General features: G+C 30.9%; 4 protein-coding genes across 5 annotated transcripts; 2 read left to right on the top strand and 2 right to left on the bottom strand.

Moving 5' to 3' along the window:
* Window positions 1-2,582: 2,582 nt before the first annotated feature.
* Window positions 2,583-11,086, bottom strand: LOC125066977 (ribosomal protein S6 kinase 2 beta). Of its 2 annotated transcripts, none has more exons than XM_047675318.1 (15): window positions 10,883-11,086; window positions 10,196-10,480; window positions 9,695-9,880; window positions 9,292-9,573; window positions 8,639-8,793; window positions 8,479-8,566; window positions 8,062-8,192; window positions 7,341-7,493; window positions 6,992-7,129; window positions 6,377-6,583; window positions 5,911-6,110; window positions 5,712-5,809; window positions 4,331-4,558; window positions 3,743-3,876; window positions 2,583-3,399 (listed from the first exon to the last, which is right to left on the bottom strand). In XM_047675318.1, exons 1-14 carry the CDS (start codon window positions 10,937-10,939, stop codon window positions 3,766-3,768), a joined length of 2,319 nt encoding a protein of 772 aa, XP_047531274.1. In that variant the 5' UTR covers window positions 10,940-11,086; the 3' UTR covers window positions 2,583-3,399; window positions 3,743-3,765. The 2 variants fall into 2 exon arrangements, with proteins under 2 accessions (XP_047531274.1, XP_047531273.1); XM_047675317.1 differs by having other exon boundaries at window positions 3,747-3,876.
* Window positions 11,087-11,373: 287 nt separating this feature from the next.
* Window positions 11,374-14,851, top strand: LOC125067097 (organic cation transporter protein-like). Its single transcript, XM_047675477.1, has 8 exons — window positions 11,374-11,382; window positions 11,614-11,844; window positions 11,961-12,140; window positions 12,281-12,511; window positions 12,599-12,818; window positions 13,644-13,809; window positions 14,145-14,421; window positions 14,585-14,851. Exons 1-8 carry the CDS (start codon window positions 11,374-11,376, stop codon window positions 14,849-14,851), a joined length of 1,581 nt encoding a protein of 526 aa, XP_047531433.1.
* A 202-nt stretch (window positions 14,852-15,053) lies between these two features.
* LOC125066659 (CAAX prenyl protease 1 homolog) lies at window positions 15,054-17,265 on the bottom strand. The gene is made up of 2 exons (XM_047674857.1): window positions 17,044-17,265; window positions 15,054-16,562 (listed from the first exon to the last, which is right to left on the bottom strand). Exons 1-2 carry the CDS (start codon window positions 17,218-17,220, stop codon window positions 15,324-15,326), a joined length of 1,416 nt encoding a protein of 471 aa, XP_047530813.1. The 5' UTR covers window positions 17,221-17,265; the 3' UTR covers window positions 15,054-15,323.
* Window positions 17,266-18,582: 1,317 nt separating this feature from the next.
* Window positions 18,583-19,755, top strand: LOC125066661 (partner of bursicon). Its single transcript, XM_047674859.1, has 3 exons — window positions 18,583-18,703; window positions 19,163-19,287; window positions 19,448-19,755. The coding sequence occupies exons 1-3, from the start codon at window positions 18,583-18,585 to the stop codon at window positions 19,616-19,618; spliced, it is 417 nt and encodes a 138-aa protein (XP_047530815.1). The 3' UTR covers window positions 19,619-19,755.
* Window positions 19,756-22,083: the final 2,328 nt, after the last annotated feature.

Genomic DNA, 22,083 nt, shown 5'->3' with positions numbered 1-22,083 from the left:
ATTTGCATATGATGCAATGATGAAACTGTCTACAAAGTACGACATCTTGTTTAAATTGCTTAATATATTATAATGTGACAGAAACTAAGACTACATTAGCACACAATATTCTATAAAATATATAATTATTTTATGTAATATGTAACATATAATTGATGTACTCCCATCTTCATGTCTGTATCGATAAGAGCTATTATTTATGTTATTATTATTTGAGCACTATATACATATGTAAATTAAGACTACAAATGGATAGTGAAATGTCTAACATATTATGATATAATAATTAAAAGGGTATTTAGACTTCATGATGTATAATTCGTAAGAAAAATAATACAGACGGTAATTGTAAATAAGTATTCATATCCTATATTTTGTATTCATATACTTAGTATAGTAACGATAAATAATTATGAATATATTTTGATTTTTCTTAATTAAAAGATCATCTGTAGTCCAATACCCATTAACATTCAAATGCTTCTATATGATGAAGTAATTAAAATATTTCTCCAATTTTAAATCCAACTTCTCTGAAATGTTGAATAATATAATCATGATATGATAATATAATGACATGCTTACCATCAGATATGTACCAATAAAGTTATTTCTAGAAATAGTTAATATTTTTATTATTAGTACAAATACTGTGACTATTTCGAAAAGCATTTAATTTTAATTCAATTCCATTAGTTGCATGTAATTGTTATACCATCTAATATACATATAATATATTTTTGTACCGAATTATCTGGGTACTGGTGCATGTACGCGATTAATAATATTCACGATTTAAATGTAAATTGCATAGTATAACTAAAGAAATGTGATCTTTTCAGTTGGGGTTATTTAACTTTGCCGCTCTAAAGTAGGCCGAAATTGATCGCGCAGTAGTCAATATTACGACCTAAACGACTCATCCTTACCTCCTCGTTGCATATAGTCGGTGTTACTTGTTGTTTATATTCATTATTATTGTTGTCATAATATTAGGAACATATGATGTTCGACAATTGGCCTTGTTATTTTGAGTTTAAGGTGGATGGTTTTTGACAAATACGCGGAAACGGACCAATATTTTTAGCATCAGGCATTTACTTAATTATTTATCAAAAATATATTTATATTTTTATTTTAAATATCGTAAGACTTATAGAATAAATTGTTTATACTAAAACTGCGCGACTTCTCTTGCCTTCTGACAGAGCGGCAAAGTTACACGACGCGGACTCCGTGATTTATTACGGAAAGTCGGTCTATATACATATATTATTTCTTATAAGAATCTAATAGATATAAACATAGTTTTTAATGCAACATAATAATGTATGGATAATATATTTTACATTAGAAAATACGGAATATATTTTTTAAATGGAATTGTAACATTTTAAGTATCCACGTCCAATATCATTTTTCCTAAATGCCGTTTGCAAGTTGCCCATAAAAATTGAATTTAATGGTACATTTTGCTCTCGTGATGCATTATTATGAAAATATATTAACAATTCTTTATATTATGCATCGCTTTATATAAAAATAATCATACATATCAATTTTTGATAATTTCATTTAAGAAAGTATTATTAAACCCGATTGATTAATGGTTGGTATATAATTATCGTATAAGTACGACTGCCAACTCACTATCATTTCGTTTCGACTTCCTTAGCAACAATACTACAAACTTGCCAGCAATATCGCTACTACGGCATTGATAAAATTGTGACATCCTCACTATAATATATAAAAATCTTTGGTTAAGTAAATCTATTATGAATAACATATAACATAGCAATAATAATTGAATATGGAATACAATAATACAAAAAAATTAAAACTATTATTATCATAAAATACAAAAATATACATTAAATATTGTTATAGTATTTTTAAAACCACCACCGCCACATTTAAAATACTAAATTTTCTACCTAAATACATATTTTTTTCTTTTATGAATATGTAAATACTGTTTTTTAAGGAATCATGATAATACATAATATTACATTTTGAATAATACAGTGAAATATGTGAAAAATGTCGCCAGGCATTCATTTTTATTATATTAAATAATTCAGGCTGGCAGTTACATAATTTTAAGAGAGTAATTAAACAGTCACGCATAAAAAAAATATACATAGTAGAATTTGATTGCGACTTTGTAAATACATCAGAAATTATGTAGCATATACCGCTAATTAAAGCATATAACGAAATAGACATAGTTACTTATATTCTAAGATAGATAATAGATATTTCAACGAAAAAATAGTATATATTGGCCTTAAGCATGTAATTATAACCTGTTATTGTAGAATTTATTATTTTATTGGTCATTCGATAAATTAGGAAACGATAAAAGATCATTTTTAATCACTGGCATTTGATTCTTTAATTTTTTAATAAGATATTATGAAAATAATTCCATAAATAGCATTAGGCCATAGAAATATTATTAAAAAATATCATATAGCAGAAATAAATATTGGTAAAAATATACATTTCTCATCAATATTTTAAAACTTACACGACTATCTTAACTAATGAATAATATTTTTCTCTTATAAAAATATAAATAAAATTTTGTTATAGAATGTAAGAAGTAGTTACGATGCTAGTCTAAATTAATACTGTATAAAAATAAAAGATAAGTATTTTGATACTCTCATGCGAAATTAAGTTTTTATTGCACAGATAAAAAAATAGTTTTCAGTGGGATTTTTTCTAATGGCACTGTAGGACTAAAGAAAGGTGGGTAGCAAAACAAATGTTTTAAATAATATAATTATCTCTTAATTTTAAATATAATTAGGAAGACAACTTGGCCTATATTATTTTTATAATTTTTTTATTCTTCCTATAAATGACTAACTAAATTAATATTAGAATTTGGAATGTGCCTTTGAATTCATTCGAACTTAAAGAATTGAAATTGGGGCTATTCATAACATTTAAGTATGCAGTCAATCGTCTTACCTAGATCACTAAATTAACAATATACAATCTCATTGGAAAAAATAATCATTTTCAATATCAAAAATGTATGTGAAGATAAAAAATATTTGAACATTAGAACTTTAATACTATTGATCATATTTATCTTAGCTTAAGGACAGTTGATTATAGTTAGTTAAATAATAATTAAAAATTATTTAAATGAAATAAAAATTTCGCATTCTTGATTTTTCAGTAGGTACCGATTGCAAAAAAAAACGTTTTATAAATTGTACCAAAACCTGGTTTGTTGAATTATAGTTGATTAGGAGAGATAGTATTACAACATAAAGGATTTATGAAAGTTTTTACTTGTCTTTTGGGTCAATGCATTTGATTTTCTTTTCTTCAAACAGTAGTAGGCGCATTCGAAAATTAATATTTGCTCTTCAATATTATCTAAAAATAAAGTAACTTATTATATACATAGGTATGTATTATGTATTGGTACGTTAAATATATAATACAAATAGGGTAAGACTTTGTGAAAGACTGACTGGGACCTTTGCTGCTGTGATTCCAATGTGGTTTCATTTTGAAAATAGAGTGTAATTAAAGACAAACATAACATAACAACTTATGATGTTTAAATATTTACAGCATGAGTAATTTTTACAATAAAACCAAGTTATATGGGCGGAATTGATCATTAACCATATGGTTGCCGAGACAAGCCTTCAGAGACATTTAAATATATAAAAAAAAAAAAAACAAAACAAAAAAATTTGAAGGTGACACTTACGTACATTTAACATTTTCGTTACTTTAAACTTGTGTGGGCGGGAACCGACGTTGTGGTTTAATTCGACGCTGCGCTAGAGTCGATTGCGTTACAGGACCTAATATATGAGGTGTCATTGGAGCTGAAGTCATAGCCTAAAAGAAAAAGATAATATAAATTAAAGTTTATTCTTAGGGATTTGTATAATTGCTATTGATCGAGATATTCAAGCTCCTAAAGAAGAAAGGAGCCTGTGATGGACTTGCTCGACACGAATAGGATATGCCGTAGAATAGCTTTCCGTTCGCAGTTGCTGTCTTTTCCGTGCCGCGCTCCTTGATGCCTATCAACTACTGTCTATGACCACTGGCTGCTGGTTTTATTTCTGTGTCTTGTGTATGCATTATGAGTTTTTTCAGAGATCCATTTACCGGATTTTATAGATATAGATGTAAATGCTTATTACTTTTTAGTGATAGCTCAAAAAAAACAAATAGATATATAGCCTACAACGAGCAAATATAAAACATAATGTAATTATTTTATTTGTTAAAGAAACAATCAAAAAGCGGTTGCGGTGACGTGGCGGTGCGGCCGCGTGAGGCGCACCTGGTAGGTGAGGTCGACGGCGCGGCGCAGGTCCTGCGGCGCGGGCGCGTCGTCGTGCGAGGGCGGCGCGGCGCGCGGCGGCGGCTCGGGCTCGTCGCGCGCCAGCCACGCCTCGCGCAGCAGCTCGTGCGCGCGCGGCCGCATGGCGGGCTCCAGCTGCAGCATGCGCCGCACGCACGCGCGCGCCTCCGCCGACACGTGCCGCCACGCGCCGCTCGACGTCTCCACCTGCCCCGCGCGAAATACAAATATATACTTCGTTTTACAGAACTTAAGCTTCCACCTGTTCGGAATGTAGATTCTACCGAGAACAACCCGCAATACACTCAGTGGTTACTCTATTCCAACATTTGAAATACAAAGTCAAATACATTTGTATATAATATCATCCTGCCTGAAAGTCAACAAGTATTAGCTCCATGCCTTTTTATCATTTATATAATTTTGTATTGAATAATAATATGATTATTCAACACAAAATTATAAAAACGATCTTCTTTATTAATGTCTTTTTAGCAAACGATTTGAATTTATAGATCGGCAAAGTTAACAGCTTGATAATTAATCATTTTTCTACAAAAAAAACCCAAAAAACATTATCAGCTTGGAAACCCCAGGGTTTGAACCGAAAACATCGAGATCTGTGGCTTTATATTAAGCCAATAGACCAACGAGGCAGAAACCAAAACATACCAATTTTATAACATTATGTGGTTCTACTGGTTTCAGCAAGTTTTTGTCATTAAATTCTTAGTAGCATGTGCCTTATGTTTGTTCTTTCACTGGATGTTCATATATAATTGCTAATTGGACTATATTAGTATAAAAATGTAGTGTGTGTGAGAAAATTCGATAGGGTATTTTCGGTAGTGGAAAATAAATAATGAAATTTGATAAAAATTAAAATGTACGTAGTACTTAAACATTTTGACTTTAAGTCATATAAGCGCATTATTAATTTATTATATTAAAAGTCGTCATTTTTAGTCTGTATATAAGGTGACCTAAAACATGAGCCGCCATGGTGTGGCGTCAGACAGGCAAAACTGACGTTTCAATATCATCTAGCATTTTGATAAAAAACTTTTCTGGGGTTTTAATGTTAGTATTTGTACATTTCACTACAGCGATAGTGATTGTAATTCATTATTTTATTAAAAAACACCAAATATTTATAGCTGTTAACATTGAATGAGTAGCGGTCGTACATACATGACTTGTTTTTAACAATCTGACGTCATCAAAATGACTGACAGCGTTTTTGCGGGAATAAAAAAAGTTTAAAATTTAATTTAATTTTATGGCAAGAAAGCGTGTTTATTTTGTCGAAATATATTTTTTGAGTTGATGTTGATGAGTTAAATACTATTTAATAATTTACCTTTCCAGATTCAATCCTGGCTAAAATTGCCTCGGGTGTGTCGTCTCCTGTAGATGCGAAAGGTGTTCTACCGGAGAGCATAATATATGCAAGTACTCCTAAAGAAAAATAAATGTATTAATGTTATTTGTTCACGACGAATTTCTAATTTCACAATGAATAATACTTATATTTATTTTTCAATTAAGTACAAACTAACCTAAGCTCCATATGTCGCAAGCAGCGTCATAACCAGCGCGCTTGAGAACTTCCGGCGCAACAAAGTTGGCGGTGTAACAAGGGGTCATGAGCAGCCCGTTCTCTGCACGCAACTGCTTCGCTAGTCCGAAATCGACGAGGCGGACGTCCTCCGGTCGTCTCTCAGCAGTTGCAAACAGGATGTTTGAAGGCTTGATATCTCTGAAATATCAAATAAAAATATAGTTTGTTACATAATTTTCAAAAAAAAAATTGTGTTCGATGCTGATCTGATACAAAAAGTATTATATTATTTCAAGAAGCAGTAAAATTTATTAGTAACAGAGCCGTATTTAAAGATGAGAAAATTATCAATTATTTTATATTATATTTTAAAAGTGCTCAGATAATGTGAATTTTTTTTCTTCTTCGATGCAACGGATGTTAGTTTTTATTAATTAAAGTATAGGCGGGAGCTCGTCAGCGACCTGTGCACGACGGTGTGGCGGTGCAGGTAGTGCACGGCGTGCAGCACGTTGCGCAGCACGCGCGCCGCCTCGCGCTCGGGCAGGTGGCGGCGCTGCGTGATGTACTCCAGCAGCTCGCCGCCGCGGCACAGCTCCGTCACGGCCAGCAGCCGCCCGCCCTCCTCGTACACGCCGCGCAGGCTGATGATGTGAGGGTGCTGGCTGTATCTGTGAACGGAGTTATGTACATCTTGTTGAAGGAAATGGTCAAATTCGTCGTATCGACACGAGGAAAGGTAAACTAGTGACACCTAGTTTCCGACATTGCACCCTTCCTGGGGCACTAATGTGGTAGCTGTACATTTAATTCAACGCTGTAAAATGACGTATTCAAATGTTTTTCTACTGGAGGATAGAAAATTTTTTTTATTTATTGGATTTAATTTCTACCACTTAGGGAATGATTTGAACATACTTTGTATGTGTGCAGAAATATGACCAAACAATAAGATAAATTAGTTTTTACATTATTATTTTTTAAATAATTTTTAAGAAAAGGAAGAATCAAATGTTTATTCATATGCCAAATGCTAATCTCTTCCTTATTAAATTAATATATCAAATAAGAAAAAATACCTCAATAGAATTTCAATCTCTTCTCGGGGATCATATTGTAGTTTGTCCATGATTTTGACAGCATATTGTGTCCGAGAAGCTTTGTGCTCACAAAGTCGTACTACCGAAAAAGATCCAGTGCCCAATTCACCCATTAATCTGAAACATATTAAGTGCATTGCTATAGATGGGCGATTAACCATATGTCAATCAAAAGTTTTATAAATATCGGAAAGTACTATTTTCAGTACAGTCAACAAAAAAACTTTAAATAAATTATTTTAGATAACAACACAAAACATTTGTATTGTACGATGCAAGGTAAATTCGTACATTTAGATGACATTATTAACGCCTAAACCGTATATACCTATACTCATCGAAGAATTTATTCTTGTTAACAAAACCAGCCCAGAATTCTTCAGTTGATGTCTTGGTTTGTGCTATGTGGTTCTGATTTTGATTTGTGACAGTTTTGTTGTCTTCATCATTCAGTAAACACGGAGCCACGAAACTGAAACCTCTGTGAATTAAATTAATATTTTATAGTATTCTTTCTAAATATATATACTCAACACAAATATATTGTTTAATTTTAATTATATGAGGGGCGATCAAAAAATAATGATAATCAATAAAATATTTACTCTTTCAAATTAAATTTACTTTTCTACATAATCGCCTTATAAGTTTATACATTTAGTCAATCTCAAATTATTGATGTTGAAACGGAATCAGAATTAATTTAATGGAATTTAATTTTTTTATAACATGGAAAACTCGCTCGATAGATATTGTTTCGCAAAAACAATGTTAACAAAATGTATAATGAGATGACTTATGTATAATAAGATTTAATATTTCATATATATGTATTTGTAGACTAGAAAATGGAACACCTAATAGTAAATAGTCAGTACCACTCATAAATTGACATCAAATGATATATAAACCATGCCTTTGTGGCAGTAGTTACAGTGGCTCACTCGCGGTAGAATATCTGATGAGTGGTACCTACCCAGGCGGGCTTGCATAAAGCCTTTCACCAAGTGCTCCTCTAGTGTTTCATAACACCTTAGAGACGCCAGTACCTGAACAGCTCGTGCGCGTTGGCGGAGGCGGGCACGCCGGGCGAGTCGCGCGGCGTGCGGCACGTGAACTCGGAGTCGAAGTAGAACGCGTCGTCGGCGCGAGACACCGCCGGCCGGAACGGGGGCACCACCTGCAAGTACAAGTTACATGGCACGAATATATCCAATCAACATAAGATTGTTTCTATGAACCAATTTTTTAATCTTGAATTAAGATCAGCTTATATATATTCAATTTTTATTTTTTTTGTAAATTCTCCCCCCCCCCCCCTCTTACCTCTTACTGAACCCCTCTCATTACTAAGTCCAAATTTCTTGATGCTTTCAATGATAAATAAAAAATTATGATAGATGCTTCATTATTATTAAATTATTGGCCTTATCTCAACACCGACTATAAATAAATTTTGAAATTACCTCTTTCCTTAACAATGCATCCCACTCTATGCTTGCAAAAAACTCATGACTCTTTATATCTTCAATACCATTGGGACCGGCTCCTAATCTGTAACAAGCCATTGTGTTCTTTGAGAATAGAGTGATGAGATTTAAAATTAAATGTGGTTCAGCCTATTACCTATTATGTGGATTTCTCTTGAACAGTGCACGTAAAAGAGACTGTGCCTCCTCACTCAAATTTGAAGGCATACCTAATTTCGCTTTAAGGATTTGAGTCATTGTTTCATGTCTGGTGGAGCCATGGAATGGTAGATTTCCCGTCAACATTTCAAACTGCAAGATATTAAATCATTAATTCAATAAAATTCAATTCATTAGTTCAATAAAAATTACTTAAACAAGTGAAGTATGATATTTTCGTTCTCCATCTGCATATTCAATAGAGTTGAAGCTTTTTGTCGCATGTGAGTGATAGTTATGCCTCCTAACCGATTTTGACCATAGCAACTATAAAAAATTATCTGCTCAGCGCATAATACAATTAAAAGGTGCGGAAAACAAATGTCTTAGTCATATCCTCTAATGACTAACTTCCATAACACGAAAAAATCCGAAAAAAACAATAAGTGCTCATGCGCATGACTAACGATTTGAAATGCTTCCAGAGACACAGGAGTACAAAAACCCAATAACATTTTTATTAACCCGAACCGGGATTAAAGTTAGATAGGCCCTTAGTGTCCTCAGTCTTATAATCTATTAGCATCTACACTTAAGAATAAGTGTTTATTACAAGTGATTTAATAAAAAAATATTAAAAATAATATTTACCATTAGAACACCAAAAGACCACCAGTCAGCAGCCATTGTGTGCCCTTTCCTATTAACAACCTCGGGAGCCATGTATTCAACTGTACCACAAAAACTGTAAGTTTTATCACTAGGAGGTAGCTTTGATAGACCAAAGTCAGTGAGAGCTATATGCCCATCCGCATCTAATAAAATATTTTCTGGCTTTAGATCCCTGTATATAATTCCCAATTTATGCACATGTTCTAATGCTAAAGCTAATTCAGCTAAATAAAACTTTACATCTTCTTCTGTAAACATAACCTGAAAAAAGATTATAATTAAAAAAAATAGATTACAATAAAATTAAAACAAATTAAATAAAAATCATTTAAATTGCCAAAGTTTTATCTACTGTTTTGGGTTATGTAATGTAATATGTTACCTCTTTACTAAGTCGGGAGAACAGATCTCCACCACGTAGGAAATCTAATATTAAATACAGTTTTCCTGCTGTTTGAAATGCATAGTGTAATTTAACAATAAACGGATGGCCCATTTCTACTAAAATATTTCTTTCCATCTTTGTGCGTTCTCTGTCTCTAACTTTTAGTGTAGCCTTCTTTAGTACCTATATAACATAGGGAAAATTATTGATAAAGCTAGGTAATAAATTTGGATAAGAAGAATACATAAATAAATATAAATAAATGTATATATTTAGCCTTCCTTTAAGGTGTTGTTGATAGATAATTCAAAATTTACTCATTAGATGTGAATATTTATACCATTTAAGTTTATATTACATTACAAAAAATATATTATCACTAAAACCAAAATTTACCTTCTATTAACATTATAGACATAATTTATTAATTATTGCAGAATTGTTTAAATCAGATCACAGTATCATTACTACATACATATTGTCCTTATAATAACATACCTTCATTGCATAAAGAGTACCAGTATCAGGACCAGTAACCTTGCGTGCTAGAAATACTTTGCCAAAAGAACCTTCACCAAGAACTTTCAGTAGCTCAAATTGAGAAGGATCTGCCTTCTCGTGGCCTTCTTTAACGACATCTTGAAGTTCCACTTCTCTTTCATAATTTTGATCTATATTTGATGCACTTGACTCAAGACTCTCTGTAGTGGATGTCTGTCGAGACTCTGCTAAATTTTCCACAACCATTGGAAGACTATTTGCAGACTGTGCTGTTATGCCACGCTGAAATATTCAGAATAGTCTTATTAGTGGTGAAATAATTACTAACATGGACACCAACATACTATTATACCAGTAAAAAACCATATGGTAAATAAGTTGTTAAGGTAAACACCTTTATACTATTCATTTGTTTGGTAATCACAAATCACGGTTAATTCGAAAACGTATGTAGATATAAAGAATAATCAATAAGTGATAAGAGGAAATTTTTTAAATGTAAATATTATAAAGTCAGCCATAGAAACGGGCGTAGAAGTAACAGGTAAATAGTATTACGTTGCCTAAAGACAATCACAAAGAACGTCACTTGTTTACCTAAAAGTACGAAAGAAGTTCGTAAGACTATAGGAGAAAATTCTATTTAACAAAGTATGCAAACAATTTTTACAAATCATAACATACCGTGACATCTCCAACACTTTGCATTCGCCATGGATCGCTGGCGTTGGCCAAAGGCATCGTTTTCAGCTTTCAGGTAAGCACATCCAGCGGGAATTATAATCAAATTCTGTAAAAATTTACTTTAAACTGACGAAAAATACTTGATTTTCATTCATTTAAGTGTTTAGAACAAAAAGGGAGGTAGACTGTCATGTCATAGACGGAAAAATAAATGATAAAATAGATTTCAGAGACAGACTATACAATCAAAATAATTCGTTAGTTATTTTTTTGCAATTCCAGGTATCGACTCAATTCGTATCTGACTTAAAGATAATTAATATTAATTGTTACCAAACTTATCCTTACATGTTAAGAAATTGTCATTGTTATGATACCTTAGGCTTTTTTATAATACTTTTGATATTGATGAATTTGAATTTAAGTGTTACGATGACTGATGATTTACGACAGTTATCCAGCTAGCAAATAATTAAATATTTATAAAAATAATGGGAAACGTGAGTTTCAGTTTGCAGAAGGCCAAAAAATCTATTTTTTACCTATTTTAATTCGCAAATATTAGTATTAGGATATTAGTTCTTAGACATCATCATTCTTTTCTGCAATAACATATACTTAGAAATATTTTTTATATGTTTGTGTACCTAGTCTCAATTTCTATCAAATTCTCATATTACATGGAAAAATATGTAAGTACTTATAGTACTTAGTTGCTTCTAAACTTACAGCTCATCATTTCTGGTGACAATTGTGACGCTGATAACCTTACATTCAAAGTTGTTGGCGATTTCGGGAAATGGCAGTTGTGGATAAGTATATATATGGCCATGATAAAGTTGCCGCTCGCTTGGTATCAATTGAATATCATATTTATGGCCCCTCCTCAACAATTTTGGTGCGCAAAACCAGAATCATTCGCTATTTGGACAGATGAAGATTGGCGACAAATTTGCTGTCCGGTACGTCTTTGTACTTATCTCTCAAAATGTTTATCTTTATCTTTTATGAATGTGTATCATAAGTTATGTTACGTAACTAATTTAATAAGTTAAAATGATGTTATTTCATTCAACAGAAAAATGAAGAACATCCATGTTTGATTTTCGACCCTGAAATTCTAATATTCGAGCTAAATATGGATAGATCATTGATACCACTGGTTCCATGTCCTCGTTTTGTTTACGATAACAGTGTCTTTAACAGAACTATCACATCAGACTGGAATTTAGTATGTTCTAAGCATTGGCTCATACATGTGCGTGGTTACCCTTCCAACTTCTATCATCGAAAATTCTTACTATAATGTTATACTTAATTTTATTATTCTTAAAAGAAAAATATAATACCATGCGCATCGAATTCAACCATTTTAAATTTATAGATTATTTTTTTCAGTTCACCCAATGTGTTATGATGTGGGGTGTTTTAGTAGGTGGTATTATTTTTGGTGTGGTAGCCGACAAATACGGTCGTAAATATCCACTTATGATTGGAATTACACTGCAATGCATCATGAGCTATATCTGTAGTATAACAACATCTTATTGGATATTTATTATTAACTGGTCTCTTCTAGCTGTGGCTTCTGGGGGTATAGGAATTATATCGTTTGTTATCAGTATGGAGGTAAGCGAGATAAATAATTGTTATTTTTGTGCAAACTGAATGTTTAGATGTAAGACTGGTTATAATTCGTAGTTATGTTTAATACAGGTTGTTGGTGGTAAGTGGAGAACAATAATGCCTATCGTGTACCAGTTGCCATTCGGATTAGGAAATGCAGTGATGGCTCTCTTAGCTTATTGGCTTAGAGACTGGAGGGAACTTGAATTTGCTTTAGCAACCCTTTCGTCCACTTATTTGATATATTGGTTATTAATACCCGAATCACCTAGATGGCTTCTAGCTACTGGTCGAAATAAAAAAGCTTTAGGTAGGTATATTATATTAGAATAAGGTAAATTAGTTTTTTCATAAATGTGCGCGTGTCGTGTAAAGAATATAATATCCTAAGAATTACGTATTCCTTCAGTCAAGTTTTTGACTTTTACTTTAATGAATATGGTAAAACGTATAAGCCTTATAAATTCATATTTATGTGCCATATAAATTTTAACTTATCAAATCAAATTCGTTTATTAAATATAAAAGCATTACACTTAAGTACTTATTGATTGTCAAATTAATTACTACAACCGGTTCGGAAAAGAAAATACCTGAGAAGAACCGACGAAAGAAACTCAGCGGGTCTTTTTTTGTCAATTTTAGTATTTACAAAAACATTCAACATCAAAAGAAACAGCCAGGAAGCGATCGTTTAATTCCTAAGATACTTAATAACCTTTCGCACACAAGCGTTCCTTAATTTTTTTTTAAAATTCCAGAATGCTTTCATTTGCTTCTGATGGCATCAGAAGCATTTGAATGCTTTCTGGGATCCTGTTGTAGAACCGTATACATTGCCCTACAAAACTGTTACTGACTCTATGCAGTCGAGTAACAGGAGTAACAAGTTTGTGTTTGTTCCTTGTAGGTACCAAAGCTATGAGTATCAATTTTTTTCATAGAATTATTAATAATTTTACGAACATACATTACATTACAGAATATATATTGGGAAGCAACAGTATCTTGATTTTTTTGTAGCAAACACTTTTATATAGTTTCGTAAATTAAATTTTCTATAACTCTACACCTACTTTTATTTATTTTATTATACTAATTACGTATTTTATTTAAATAAAAATGTTTCTTTCAGAAGTTCTAAAAAAAGCAGCTAAACAAAATAATAGAGAAAAATACTATGACGCTGTTTTGCACAACATAATAATTTGCAAAACACGAAGCCGTAATGATCCAGGATTTATAGCATTTCTGAAATCTGAAAATATGAGACTAAAAACTTTACTTTTGTCTTTAAATTGGTAATTGTATTAAAAAGTATGAACAATTTACTCTCAGAATTAGGTATATAGGATTTATAGCTGTTTTGATTTGATAGATATCTACATAGGTACTTCCACTACGTAAAGTTAACTTATTTCATTAAACTACTCCAATGACAATTCCATCTTACTCTATAGACGTCTTCCTAATAAAAATTCTAGGGTCCCTCGGGTTAAAATCGACAAATCGACCATCTTACTCATCTTAGGTTAATATTCATTCGATTTAGTCACTTAAAAAATCTCACCTTTTCCATATTTATTTACTACATAATTATATACTTGCATTTTTATTATTGAATTTATATTTTTAGGTTTTTTACCGGATTAGCGTTTTATACATTCTCACAATATCTAGGATTAGTTGGCGGGAACATTTTTTTAGCAGTCGCAATGAGTGGATTTATTTATATTGCCGGAGGATTAACATGTATATTAATTATCACTAAAGCTGGAAGAAAAACGACTATCTGTGTATATCAAGTGATATCATCATTATGTTTTTTTTTTATAATACTTATTCCAAGAGATTATTATGCAAACGATTGGCCAAGGTTGTTATTTGCAGGACTAGGCTTTGCGGGTTTAGCGGTGAGTCATTACTTTAGCTAAATAAAATTATTTCGATGAAATTTGGGAAAGATCTGCAATTAGACTTGCCCTATTGTATTTAAAAATATAAATACCACTATTAGTAGCATTCCTGTTTATTGAATAGCCGAATGAATAAAAAAATAACTCTATTTATGAACAGGGTACTGTACCAGCATTGTATTTGTATACGGGAGAATTATACCCGACTCTAGGGCGTAACGCAGGTGTGGCCGGTGTTACAACTTTCGCTCGTATTGCGTCAATGGTAGCTCCAGCTGTTGTGAGCTTAGATGAAGTAAGACCTGACCTACCACTTATTCTACTGGCAATAGTTTCGGCTGCCCAATTGGTATTACTTGCACCCTTGCCAGAAACAAAAGATAGACCGCTCCCAGATACTCTAGAGCAAGCTGAACAATTCAAATAAAAGTTAATAATTTGGTTCATCAGTTTTAATTTTAACTCTATACATTATTAAAAATATTTTAATTATAAGTATGATTAAAAAAAACAATGAGAGAAAGTATAAAAGTATATTAAGACTTTAACCTTAAATATAACACTACAGACAGACAGTGGCTTTAAAGTAAAAATCTTAACATCACAGTAAAGTCATGTATATAATTATGTATCTTCAAATAATAAATAGTAATTTGGTGTGCAACATTTTAAATGCATTTAAGTAAATTATTACAGGTAATGGTTTTACAAAATTTAACTTAACTCTATAATTTTGACATCTATACAAGAATTTTATTTGTATAAAATTTACAAATCCTTCTGTGACCTATTATTATATTAATATGATACAAATGCATTGCATATAAAACTACTTTATTAAATGCTTAAAATAGATATTAAAAGTAATTGTACTGTATGATAGAATGTATTTGGATTATTTAATCATCTTTCTTATTAGAAATTTGACTTTTGATATTTTCAATTCTGTGCAACAAAGTTGGATGAGAATGATACCATGCTGAGTAAAGTTTATCATAAATGGGGTAGTCTAAATTATCCTTGCCTAATTTAATAAGAGCTGATCTCAGCTCCATAGGATAATCTAAACCAACTGCAAAGTTATCTGCTTCAAACTCAAATTTCCTTGATAAAGCCGTTGCAAAGAAGGATAATAGAGAGTTGTAGGGTGCAAGAATAAGTTGCAATACTACTATTAGCCCTATGATTACTGGCTCTTGTCCAGACGGAAATCCTAAAGAGGTGTACAGCAATGAATATTTGAAGAGTAGCCCGAATGCTGTAAAAAGAAGTAGAAGATTTACTTCAGTGAGTACAATAGACTTATAAATATGACTACACTTCCAGTGACCTAATTCATGAGCCAAAACACCAAGGATTTCATTTTCAGTGCACCCCGTAGTAACTTTCTTAACTTCATCATGTTTTTCAAGCAATGTATCGAATAAGACTATTCTTTTAGCACCAAATAGTCCACTGAAATAGGCATTACTGTGTGCTGATCGCTTCGATCCTTCTACTATGTAAACCTGAGATAGTGGAAAATTGAGTCTTGATGCTAGATTCTCAATACCTTTCCTTAAAGTGCCATCAGGTAATGGAACAAATTTATCGAATAATGGTGCAATTACTGAGGGATAAAGAGTTAATAATATCAATGTAGTTACAGTTGTGAATAGCCACAACCAAACTACAAACATGTTTCCGCCAAGCATAATAATAAATATAGCAATAGAGACAATAGGTAATGTGATAACAAGACTAAGCACAAGTGATTTTAACTGATCTTTTATGAAGAATCCAATGGTCTGCTTATTGAATCCATGTTTTTCTTCAAGAACAAATATCTCGTAAATAGAAAATGGCATATTTACAACAAAATTGAATAAAGTAACAAATGTCATAAAGACACAACTTATTAAGATTTCTTGACTTGGACTGATATTAAAAAAGGCTGCAATATCTTCTGATTTTTGCCATGCTGCAGAAATCCATCTATTATATAGAATAAATGATGTTAAGGATATACTATAAAATTCTTTTACAATTTTGTATTGTGATTTATCAATTCCATATAGCCGGGCCTTTTTAAATGATTCTTCATTGAGCATTTCTTTTAAATCTTCTGGAATAGTATTGTTCGTCTTGTATATCATCAGCTGAAAATATAAGTTAAATCCTTATTGTATTTTTTATTATTTATTAAAAAAAAATATAGTTAATAACATAGTACATAATTATGTATTTAATTTATTTTGTTTTTCTAAAAACTTAAATACAATGCATCAAATGCAAAAGTAAGGTTACTTTTAAAAGTATTTATTTGTGTGGATCAATTGGAGTATTTTTTTTATTTCAGACTAATTAGAAACCAGAGTATACCTACTTAAAATATATTTCGTAATTTAGAAGCTGTAAGACTTCAAGTTTCAAGCACTTTCATGATAATAATAATAATAATATTACAATTGAAGCTAGAGATTACATAGTTCCGGCTCTCTATGGTTTTACGAGTAATGTAGGGACTAGACAATTTTTAAGTTTGCTATATTAGTGTAGATGAGAGAATACTTAATACATTTTTAAAATGCCGACGTTTCATGTACTAATAAGTAGTAAACGTAAACGCAAGAAACTTACCTGCCGCAAAGAAAGATATAATTCCCAAGCATATTCAACCCAGGAGAAAATTAAAATTAACAAGAGTAATAAATTTTCATCGATTGTCATTATTAGGTCGTTATTATCACCATATATATACTCATACAAGTAATAAAAAATATAGAAAATGGAGACAAAATCGAAACTATTTGACATTGACAATCGCGTCAGAAAAATATCAAATTAAGGAAAGATAATTCATGGATTTGACCAGACATTTATATCATAGACTGAAGAGACGAGCATAGAATAGAGAGAATCGAGCATTAAATTGCCATAAGTAAATACTTTTTGGATTTAAATTAATAAGTTTCCTACATATTCAAATATTTGGTCTCTTATTTCATACAATTGTAATTCATATTATTGATGAGCATAAACGCGCGCTGTGCTAGATTTGGTCAATCAACTATCCACCCATTTTCCAAGAGGATTATATTGTTAATCCTGCTTAATATATAACCATGATGATCATGTGATTTTAGACGTTACACATCGTATGCTATATGTATATTTTAAGGCTAATTTAAAAACAAATACATTCTTAACTTTTTTATTTCTTATTTTCCAAATGTTTGGTCTAGACATCCTGATGCGGGACCCCGAAGCAGTTGTCTGCAGTATATGATCTACTCCGGCCCTAGATTTAATTACTTTATTATAAAAAGGAAAAATGAAGACTTCGAAAGTTACAGTCAAATCTTATTTAATAAACAGACATTAATTACACTTTCATATTATAATTATAAATTTTTGGAAACATTTATTTTTTATTCCCAAAAAATTTCAATACGGAGTCGTTATTTTATTTAAAAAGTACCTGGATCGACAATTTTCTTTTCGACAACGTTAGTTTAATTTTGCGTTAGTGCCACACTTGGTGGTAGGGCTTCGTATAAGTCTGTTGGATAAATACCAACTATTGATCAGATATTTCACAGCCTAACGGTAATACTTAGTATTATTGTGTTCCAATTTGAACCAGTGTAACTACAGGCACAATGAAGAAGAATGAAGAAGCTGTTCCTGTGTCTAATATCTCTCCAGTCGTATTTCAATACCTTTGTAGTGTGTAGTTTTAAATCTTTTCGTATCATAATCATTGGGTTTGAATATAATGTTATAATTATATTTCCGAGAAATTAAGATCGTAGCAAAGACACTTGAAGGCTGAAAAGCTTACAAAAAGTTATCATCAATTTACAAAATTCATGTCTGAAAAATAATATTTTTTTATTTAAAATAATAAGATGAAATATTGATCGTATTTATAATTGAAAAATTGTCAATTCATTTGCTTTAAATATAAAACAGCATTAATGTTGCAATATACGTTACAAGACATTTTACTTATCCCGAGTATCCCGCTGATAAACATGACGGCGGTCTTCATACATTAAACTTGTATAAATATTATAGGGCATAGTACAATTCCTATAAAAGGGGATTATTTCCTTAGCAAAGACAGTTCCATCTGCACTGTTGTGTAGTGAAGTTTAGATAAATATTTAATTGAAAATGTCGTTATACTTAAGAAGTATGCAATTTTACATCTTAGAATTGCTGTTGGTTATTGTTATAACATGCTATGCAGATGAAAACTGTGAGACGATCCCCACTGAAATTCATGTAACGAAAGGTAAAGTGGCCCATTATATAATAAATAGAAAAAAAACTATTAATTATATTATTTGGTGGCAACTTAGAACAAAATAATACACCTAATGTTCTGTGTCGTGTCGTAGTATTGATATTCATATAGTTGTATAATTTCAACTCAATTGGTTAAGTGAAATTGATTTTAAAACATCAAGATTGATCGATATCGTAAGAAATACATATTAAAATTTGTTTTCATTAATAAAATACGACGTCTTTAATAACTAGATAAATACATGCAATCGAACTCAATCCGTTAGATCGACCATGAACTTAAAAAATCCATATTATCTTAGTTGTTTGTATTAGTTTTCTAAAAAGATTATCAATATTTAAAGCCTTAACTTTGAATAACCGTACATCCGTTGCCTTCTCTTTTTTCTTGTATGAATTTATTAAAACGGTAAAAATATAATCTTATCGATATATATATTTTCAGAGGAATATGATGAAATGGGCAGTTTGGTACGATCGTGTAGCGGTGAAGTTACTGTCAACAAGTGTGAAGGAATTTGTAATAGCCAAGTGCAACCGTCGGTTGTTGCAGCAACGGGCTTTCTAAAGGTTGGTTATTATATTAGAATGAAAAATACAGAGTCAATTCTTGTTGGTTAATTTATAGGTACGTAAGGTATTGAAACATGAAACTTTTTCTATTGATAAAAATAAATTTATTATTATTTTTGTTTCGATTTTGTTTTAAGTTTGTGTCTATTATTACCAGGAATGTTACTGCTGCAAGGAAAATTATCTTAGGGAAAGATTGGTGACACTCACTCATTGTTACGATTCCGATGGGATGAGATTTGAAGATGAAGAAAACGCAATAATGGAAATTCGTTTGAGGGAACCTGCTGAATGTAAATGTTATAAATGCGGAGATTATAGCCGATAAGAATGAAACGACATCATAAATACGACTTAAAATGTTTAATGAATTGTGTTAAAACCATGTCAAAGGAAACTATTGTAAATACAAAGAAAATGATGTTTGAAATTGGTCAAGGATTTAAATTTTATATAAATAAATGAAATAAACCATCCATGAAATAATGTATTCCATTTTATTATTTCCTGATTACACCTGCAACCAGTGAAATTAATCATAATATTACGCAATTAATTCATTTGCATTGTTAGGATAACGACAGCAATTATGGATATTTAAATAGATAAAAAATATTATAGTTCCTATAGTACACTCCTTTTATTAAGGATCATATAAAATATTTTCGTCAAGCTGTAACACATTAAAAATCTTTGTATTTTGAACGAAAAACCTATAAAATTTTAAATTTAATGGTGGTACAAAAAATAGTAATGACTGAATAGGTATGTTGTAGTCGACCGATGTTTCATGAACAGTATCAAAAAATAACATCCGCTGTCGAGAATCTACTACCATTAATAAAGACCCTCAAATGACACTATATACCTAAAATTACAAATTCAACACCAAAACTATACCTTCACGAACAAACAGCTTGAAACGGTTTTTGGTTACAAAATTGTTTGTTTTCTTTTTTAAATGTCAAATTACAAATAATAGCAACAAATATAATCGTTGATCTTCAAAAGAATAATCTGTCGTAGCTGTTAAAATATATATGGCCATTAAATATATAAATTTAATGTTTTGACTTTCTTGTCAATTCCTTTCATATCCATTATTTTCTTAGTTTATTTTGTCCTTAATATTTTCCTACATGATTTATAACCACACGATAATTAAAAGATGGAAAGAATGGTGATTTTACCCTTTTTATAATTGTTATATTGATTAAATTATATTCTATTAAACAGAAAATCTTTTAAGAAATTAATAGTTATAATATTATGAAGAAAATTATACAGCAAATCAAAATATTCTAATATTTTTCGTAGTCTCTATTTTTAAAAGGTTTATTTGAATATGACGAATACGATTTAATAGGGGGCATGAACAGAGGAGAGGGTAATAATACTTCTCTGTTCGGGTCGGTAAGATGTATGTTTTAAACACTTGGGTCGTATTTTGACAGACGACAATGCTATGCACAATAAGCGCAGGGGTTGCAGGGTCCTTATTTAGACTAAAATGCTGAAAACCAATTCTTTTACGTCTATCAGCTGTACACATACAAGGTTTACTAAAGGAACGATGCAACAACAACTTTTGCTTTTTACTGAACGACTACATATCTTTGTGCTAAACCCGTAGTATCTACACCGAGAGTCTAATTCTCAGAGCAAGAACGGCTTTATTATGGAAAGACGTTATGTATGTAATAGTCGATGATATGATTAACCAGTACAAGAATAGTACCATTTAGTACCTTTATGTAATTTTTGTACTCACTTTCAATATTATGTAGCTAACAACTTTTGTGCTGTATCATTAAATATTTAAAGTAAGCAAGTAAGAAAGCCTGAAATGAAAACTTTTCAGTTTAAATGTTTTTTGTTGATAAACATAAATAAAAATTATAGCAATAATAAGTTGATTTGACTTTATAATAATATTACAAACTTTGTAAACATTTTCAATTTAATGGGAACTTGTTGTTACCAATTTCATCATTCGTAAATTTATTATTTTAGCTGTTTCTACTTTTTAAAGAATATCTTAAGGTCGAAGATTAAAAATAGCCTTAACAGCTCGTATTTGAAGTATTCATATAAAGTTGTATATCATAACCCATGCCGTATTCAACCTTAGCGCCATCCCTGGGAATTGTAAAAATTGTCACCCCACTATCAAATATTTTTCTAAAGTTTCGATTAATTTTAATATAAGAAAATATTTTTTATGAATCGATAATTTTATCCTCCTTTTTGCGGCCTCTAAAAATTTGCTCCCTCTGGGAACTAGCCGTGAATAGCCATTGTGTAAATCTAGCTTATTAGAATATCCGAATTAATGAAATGAAAATAACCAAAGTATACTAATTGTCAGTTATTTAACTAGCCGCGTATGCTGAGCTAAGTCTACTTGCAGGGATGGCGAAAAAAAATTATACTGGAGCTTTAATTTTAAAGTAATTCCTAAATATACTTCCATATCATATTTTTGGCTGAGACATTGTGTAACATTATATAGAAATTATGTTGTTTAACAACAATGTTTGAAGTTAAATCAACGCAATTATTTATATTGCAACTTAAAAAAATATATTTTTTGTAAATTTAATTTTTATCAGTGATCATGCATTGTTTACACTTTAAAAATATTATATTACTTGTTTGGTTAATAATTATAATGATTGATTTAACTAATATTATTGATTTATAGAATTAACTTTTTTGACTACGTTGAAACTTTAGTATTTTTATAACGACAGTTGAACAAAACATAATTTGCTAGAGTTAGATTACCTGGCG

Source organism: Vanessa atalanta, chromosome 10 (genome assembly GCF_905147765.1).
Source record: "Vanessa atalanta chromosome 10, ilVanAtal1.2, whole genome shotgun sequence".
In the NCBI taxonomy this organism is placed as follows: Eukaryota; Metazoa; Arthropoda; class Insecta; order Lepidoptera; family Nymphalidae; genus Vanessa; species Vanessa atalanta.
The sequence above is the reverse complement of the archived record's forward strand: the minus strand, read 5'-3'. Positions and strand labels throughout refer to the sequence as shown.

What these genes read in the sequence shown, in the direction of transcription:
- LOC125066977 (XM_047675318.1), bottom strand. Translation starts at nt 10,939, where the DNA reads ATGCCTTTGGCCAACGCCAGCGATCCATGGCGAATGCAAAGTGTTGGA. An exon ending in AAAGTGTTGGAGATGTCACG is followed by an intron (nt 10,481 to 10,882) that starts GTATGTTATGAT and finishes TGAATATTTCAG; the next exon opens with CGTGGCATAACAGCACAGTC. An exon ending in GAGATTGAAATTCTATTGAG is followed by an intron (nt 6,584 to 6,991) that starts GTATTTTTTCTT and finishes CTCCGTTCACAG; the next exon opens with ATACAGCCAGCACCCTCACA.
- LOC125067097 (XM_047675477.1), top strand. An exon ending in GGCGACAAATTTGCTGTCCG is followed by an intron (nt 11,845 to 11,960) that starts GTACGTCTTTGT and finishes TTCATTCAACAG; the next exon opens with AAAAATGAAGAACATCCATG. An exon ending in TTACTTTTGTCTTTAAATTG is followed by an intron (nt 13,810 to 14,144) that starts GTAATTGTATTA and finishes TTATATTTTTAG; the next exon opens with GTTTTTTACCGGATTAGCGT.
- LOC125066659 (XM_047674857.1), bottom strand. Translation starts at nt 17,220, where the DNA reads ATGTCAAATAGTTTCGATTTTGTCTCCATTTTCTATATTTTTTATTAC. An exon ending in TATATCTTTCTTTGCGGCAG is followed by an intron (nt 16,563 to 17,043) that starts GTAAGTTTCTTG and finishes TTATATTTTCAG; the next exon opens with CTGATGATATACAAGACGAA.
- LOC125066661 (XM_047674859.1), top strand. Translation starts at nt 18,583, where the DNA reads ATGTCGTTATACTTAAGAAGTATGCAATTTTACATCTTAGAATTGCTG. An exon ending in TGAAATTCATGTAACGAAAG is followed by an intron (nt 18,704 to 19,162) that starts GTAAAGTGGCCC and finishes ATATATTTTCAG; the next exon opens with AGGAATATGATGAAATGGGC. An exon ending in CAGCAACGGGCTTTCTAAAG is followed by an intron (nt 19,288 to 19,447) that starts GTTGGTTATTAT and finishes TATTATTACCAG; the next exon opens with GAATGTTACTGCTGCAAGGA.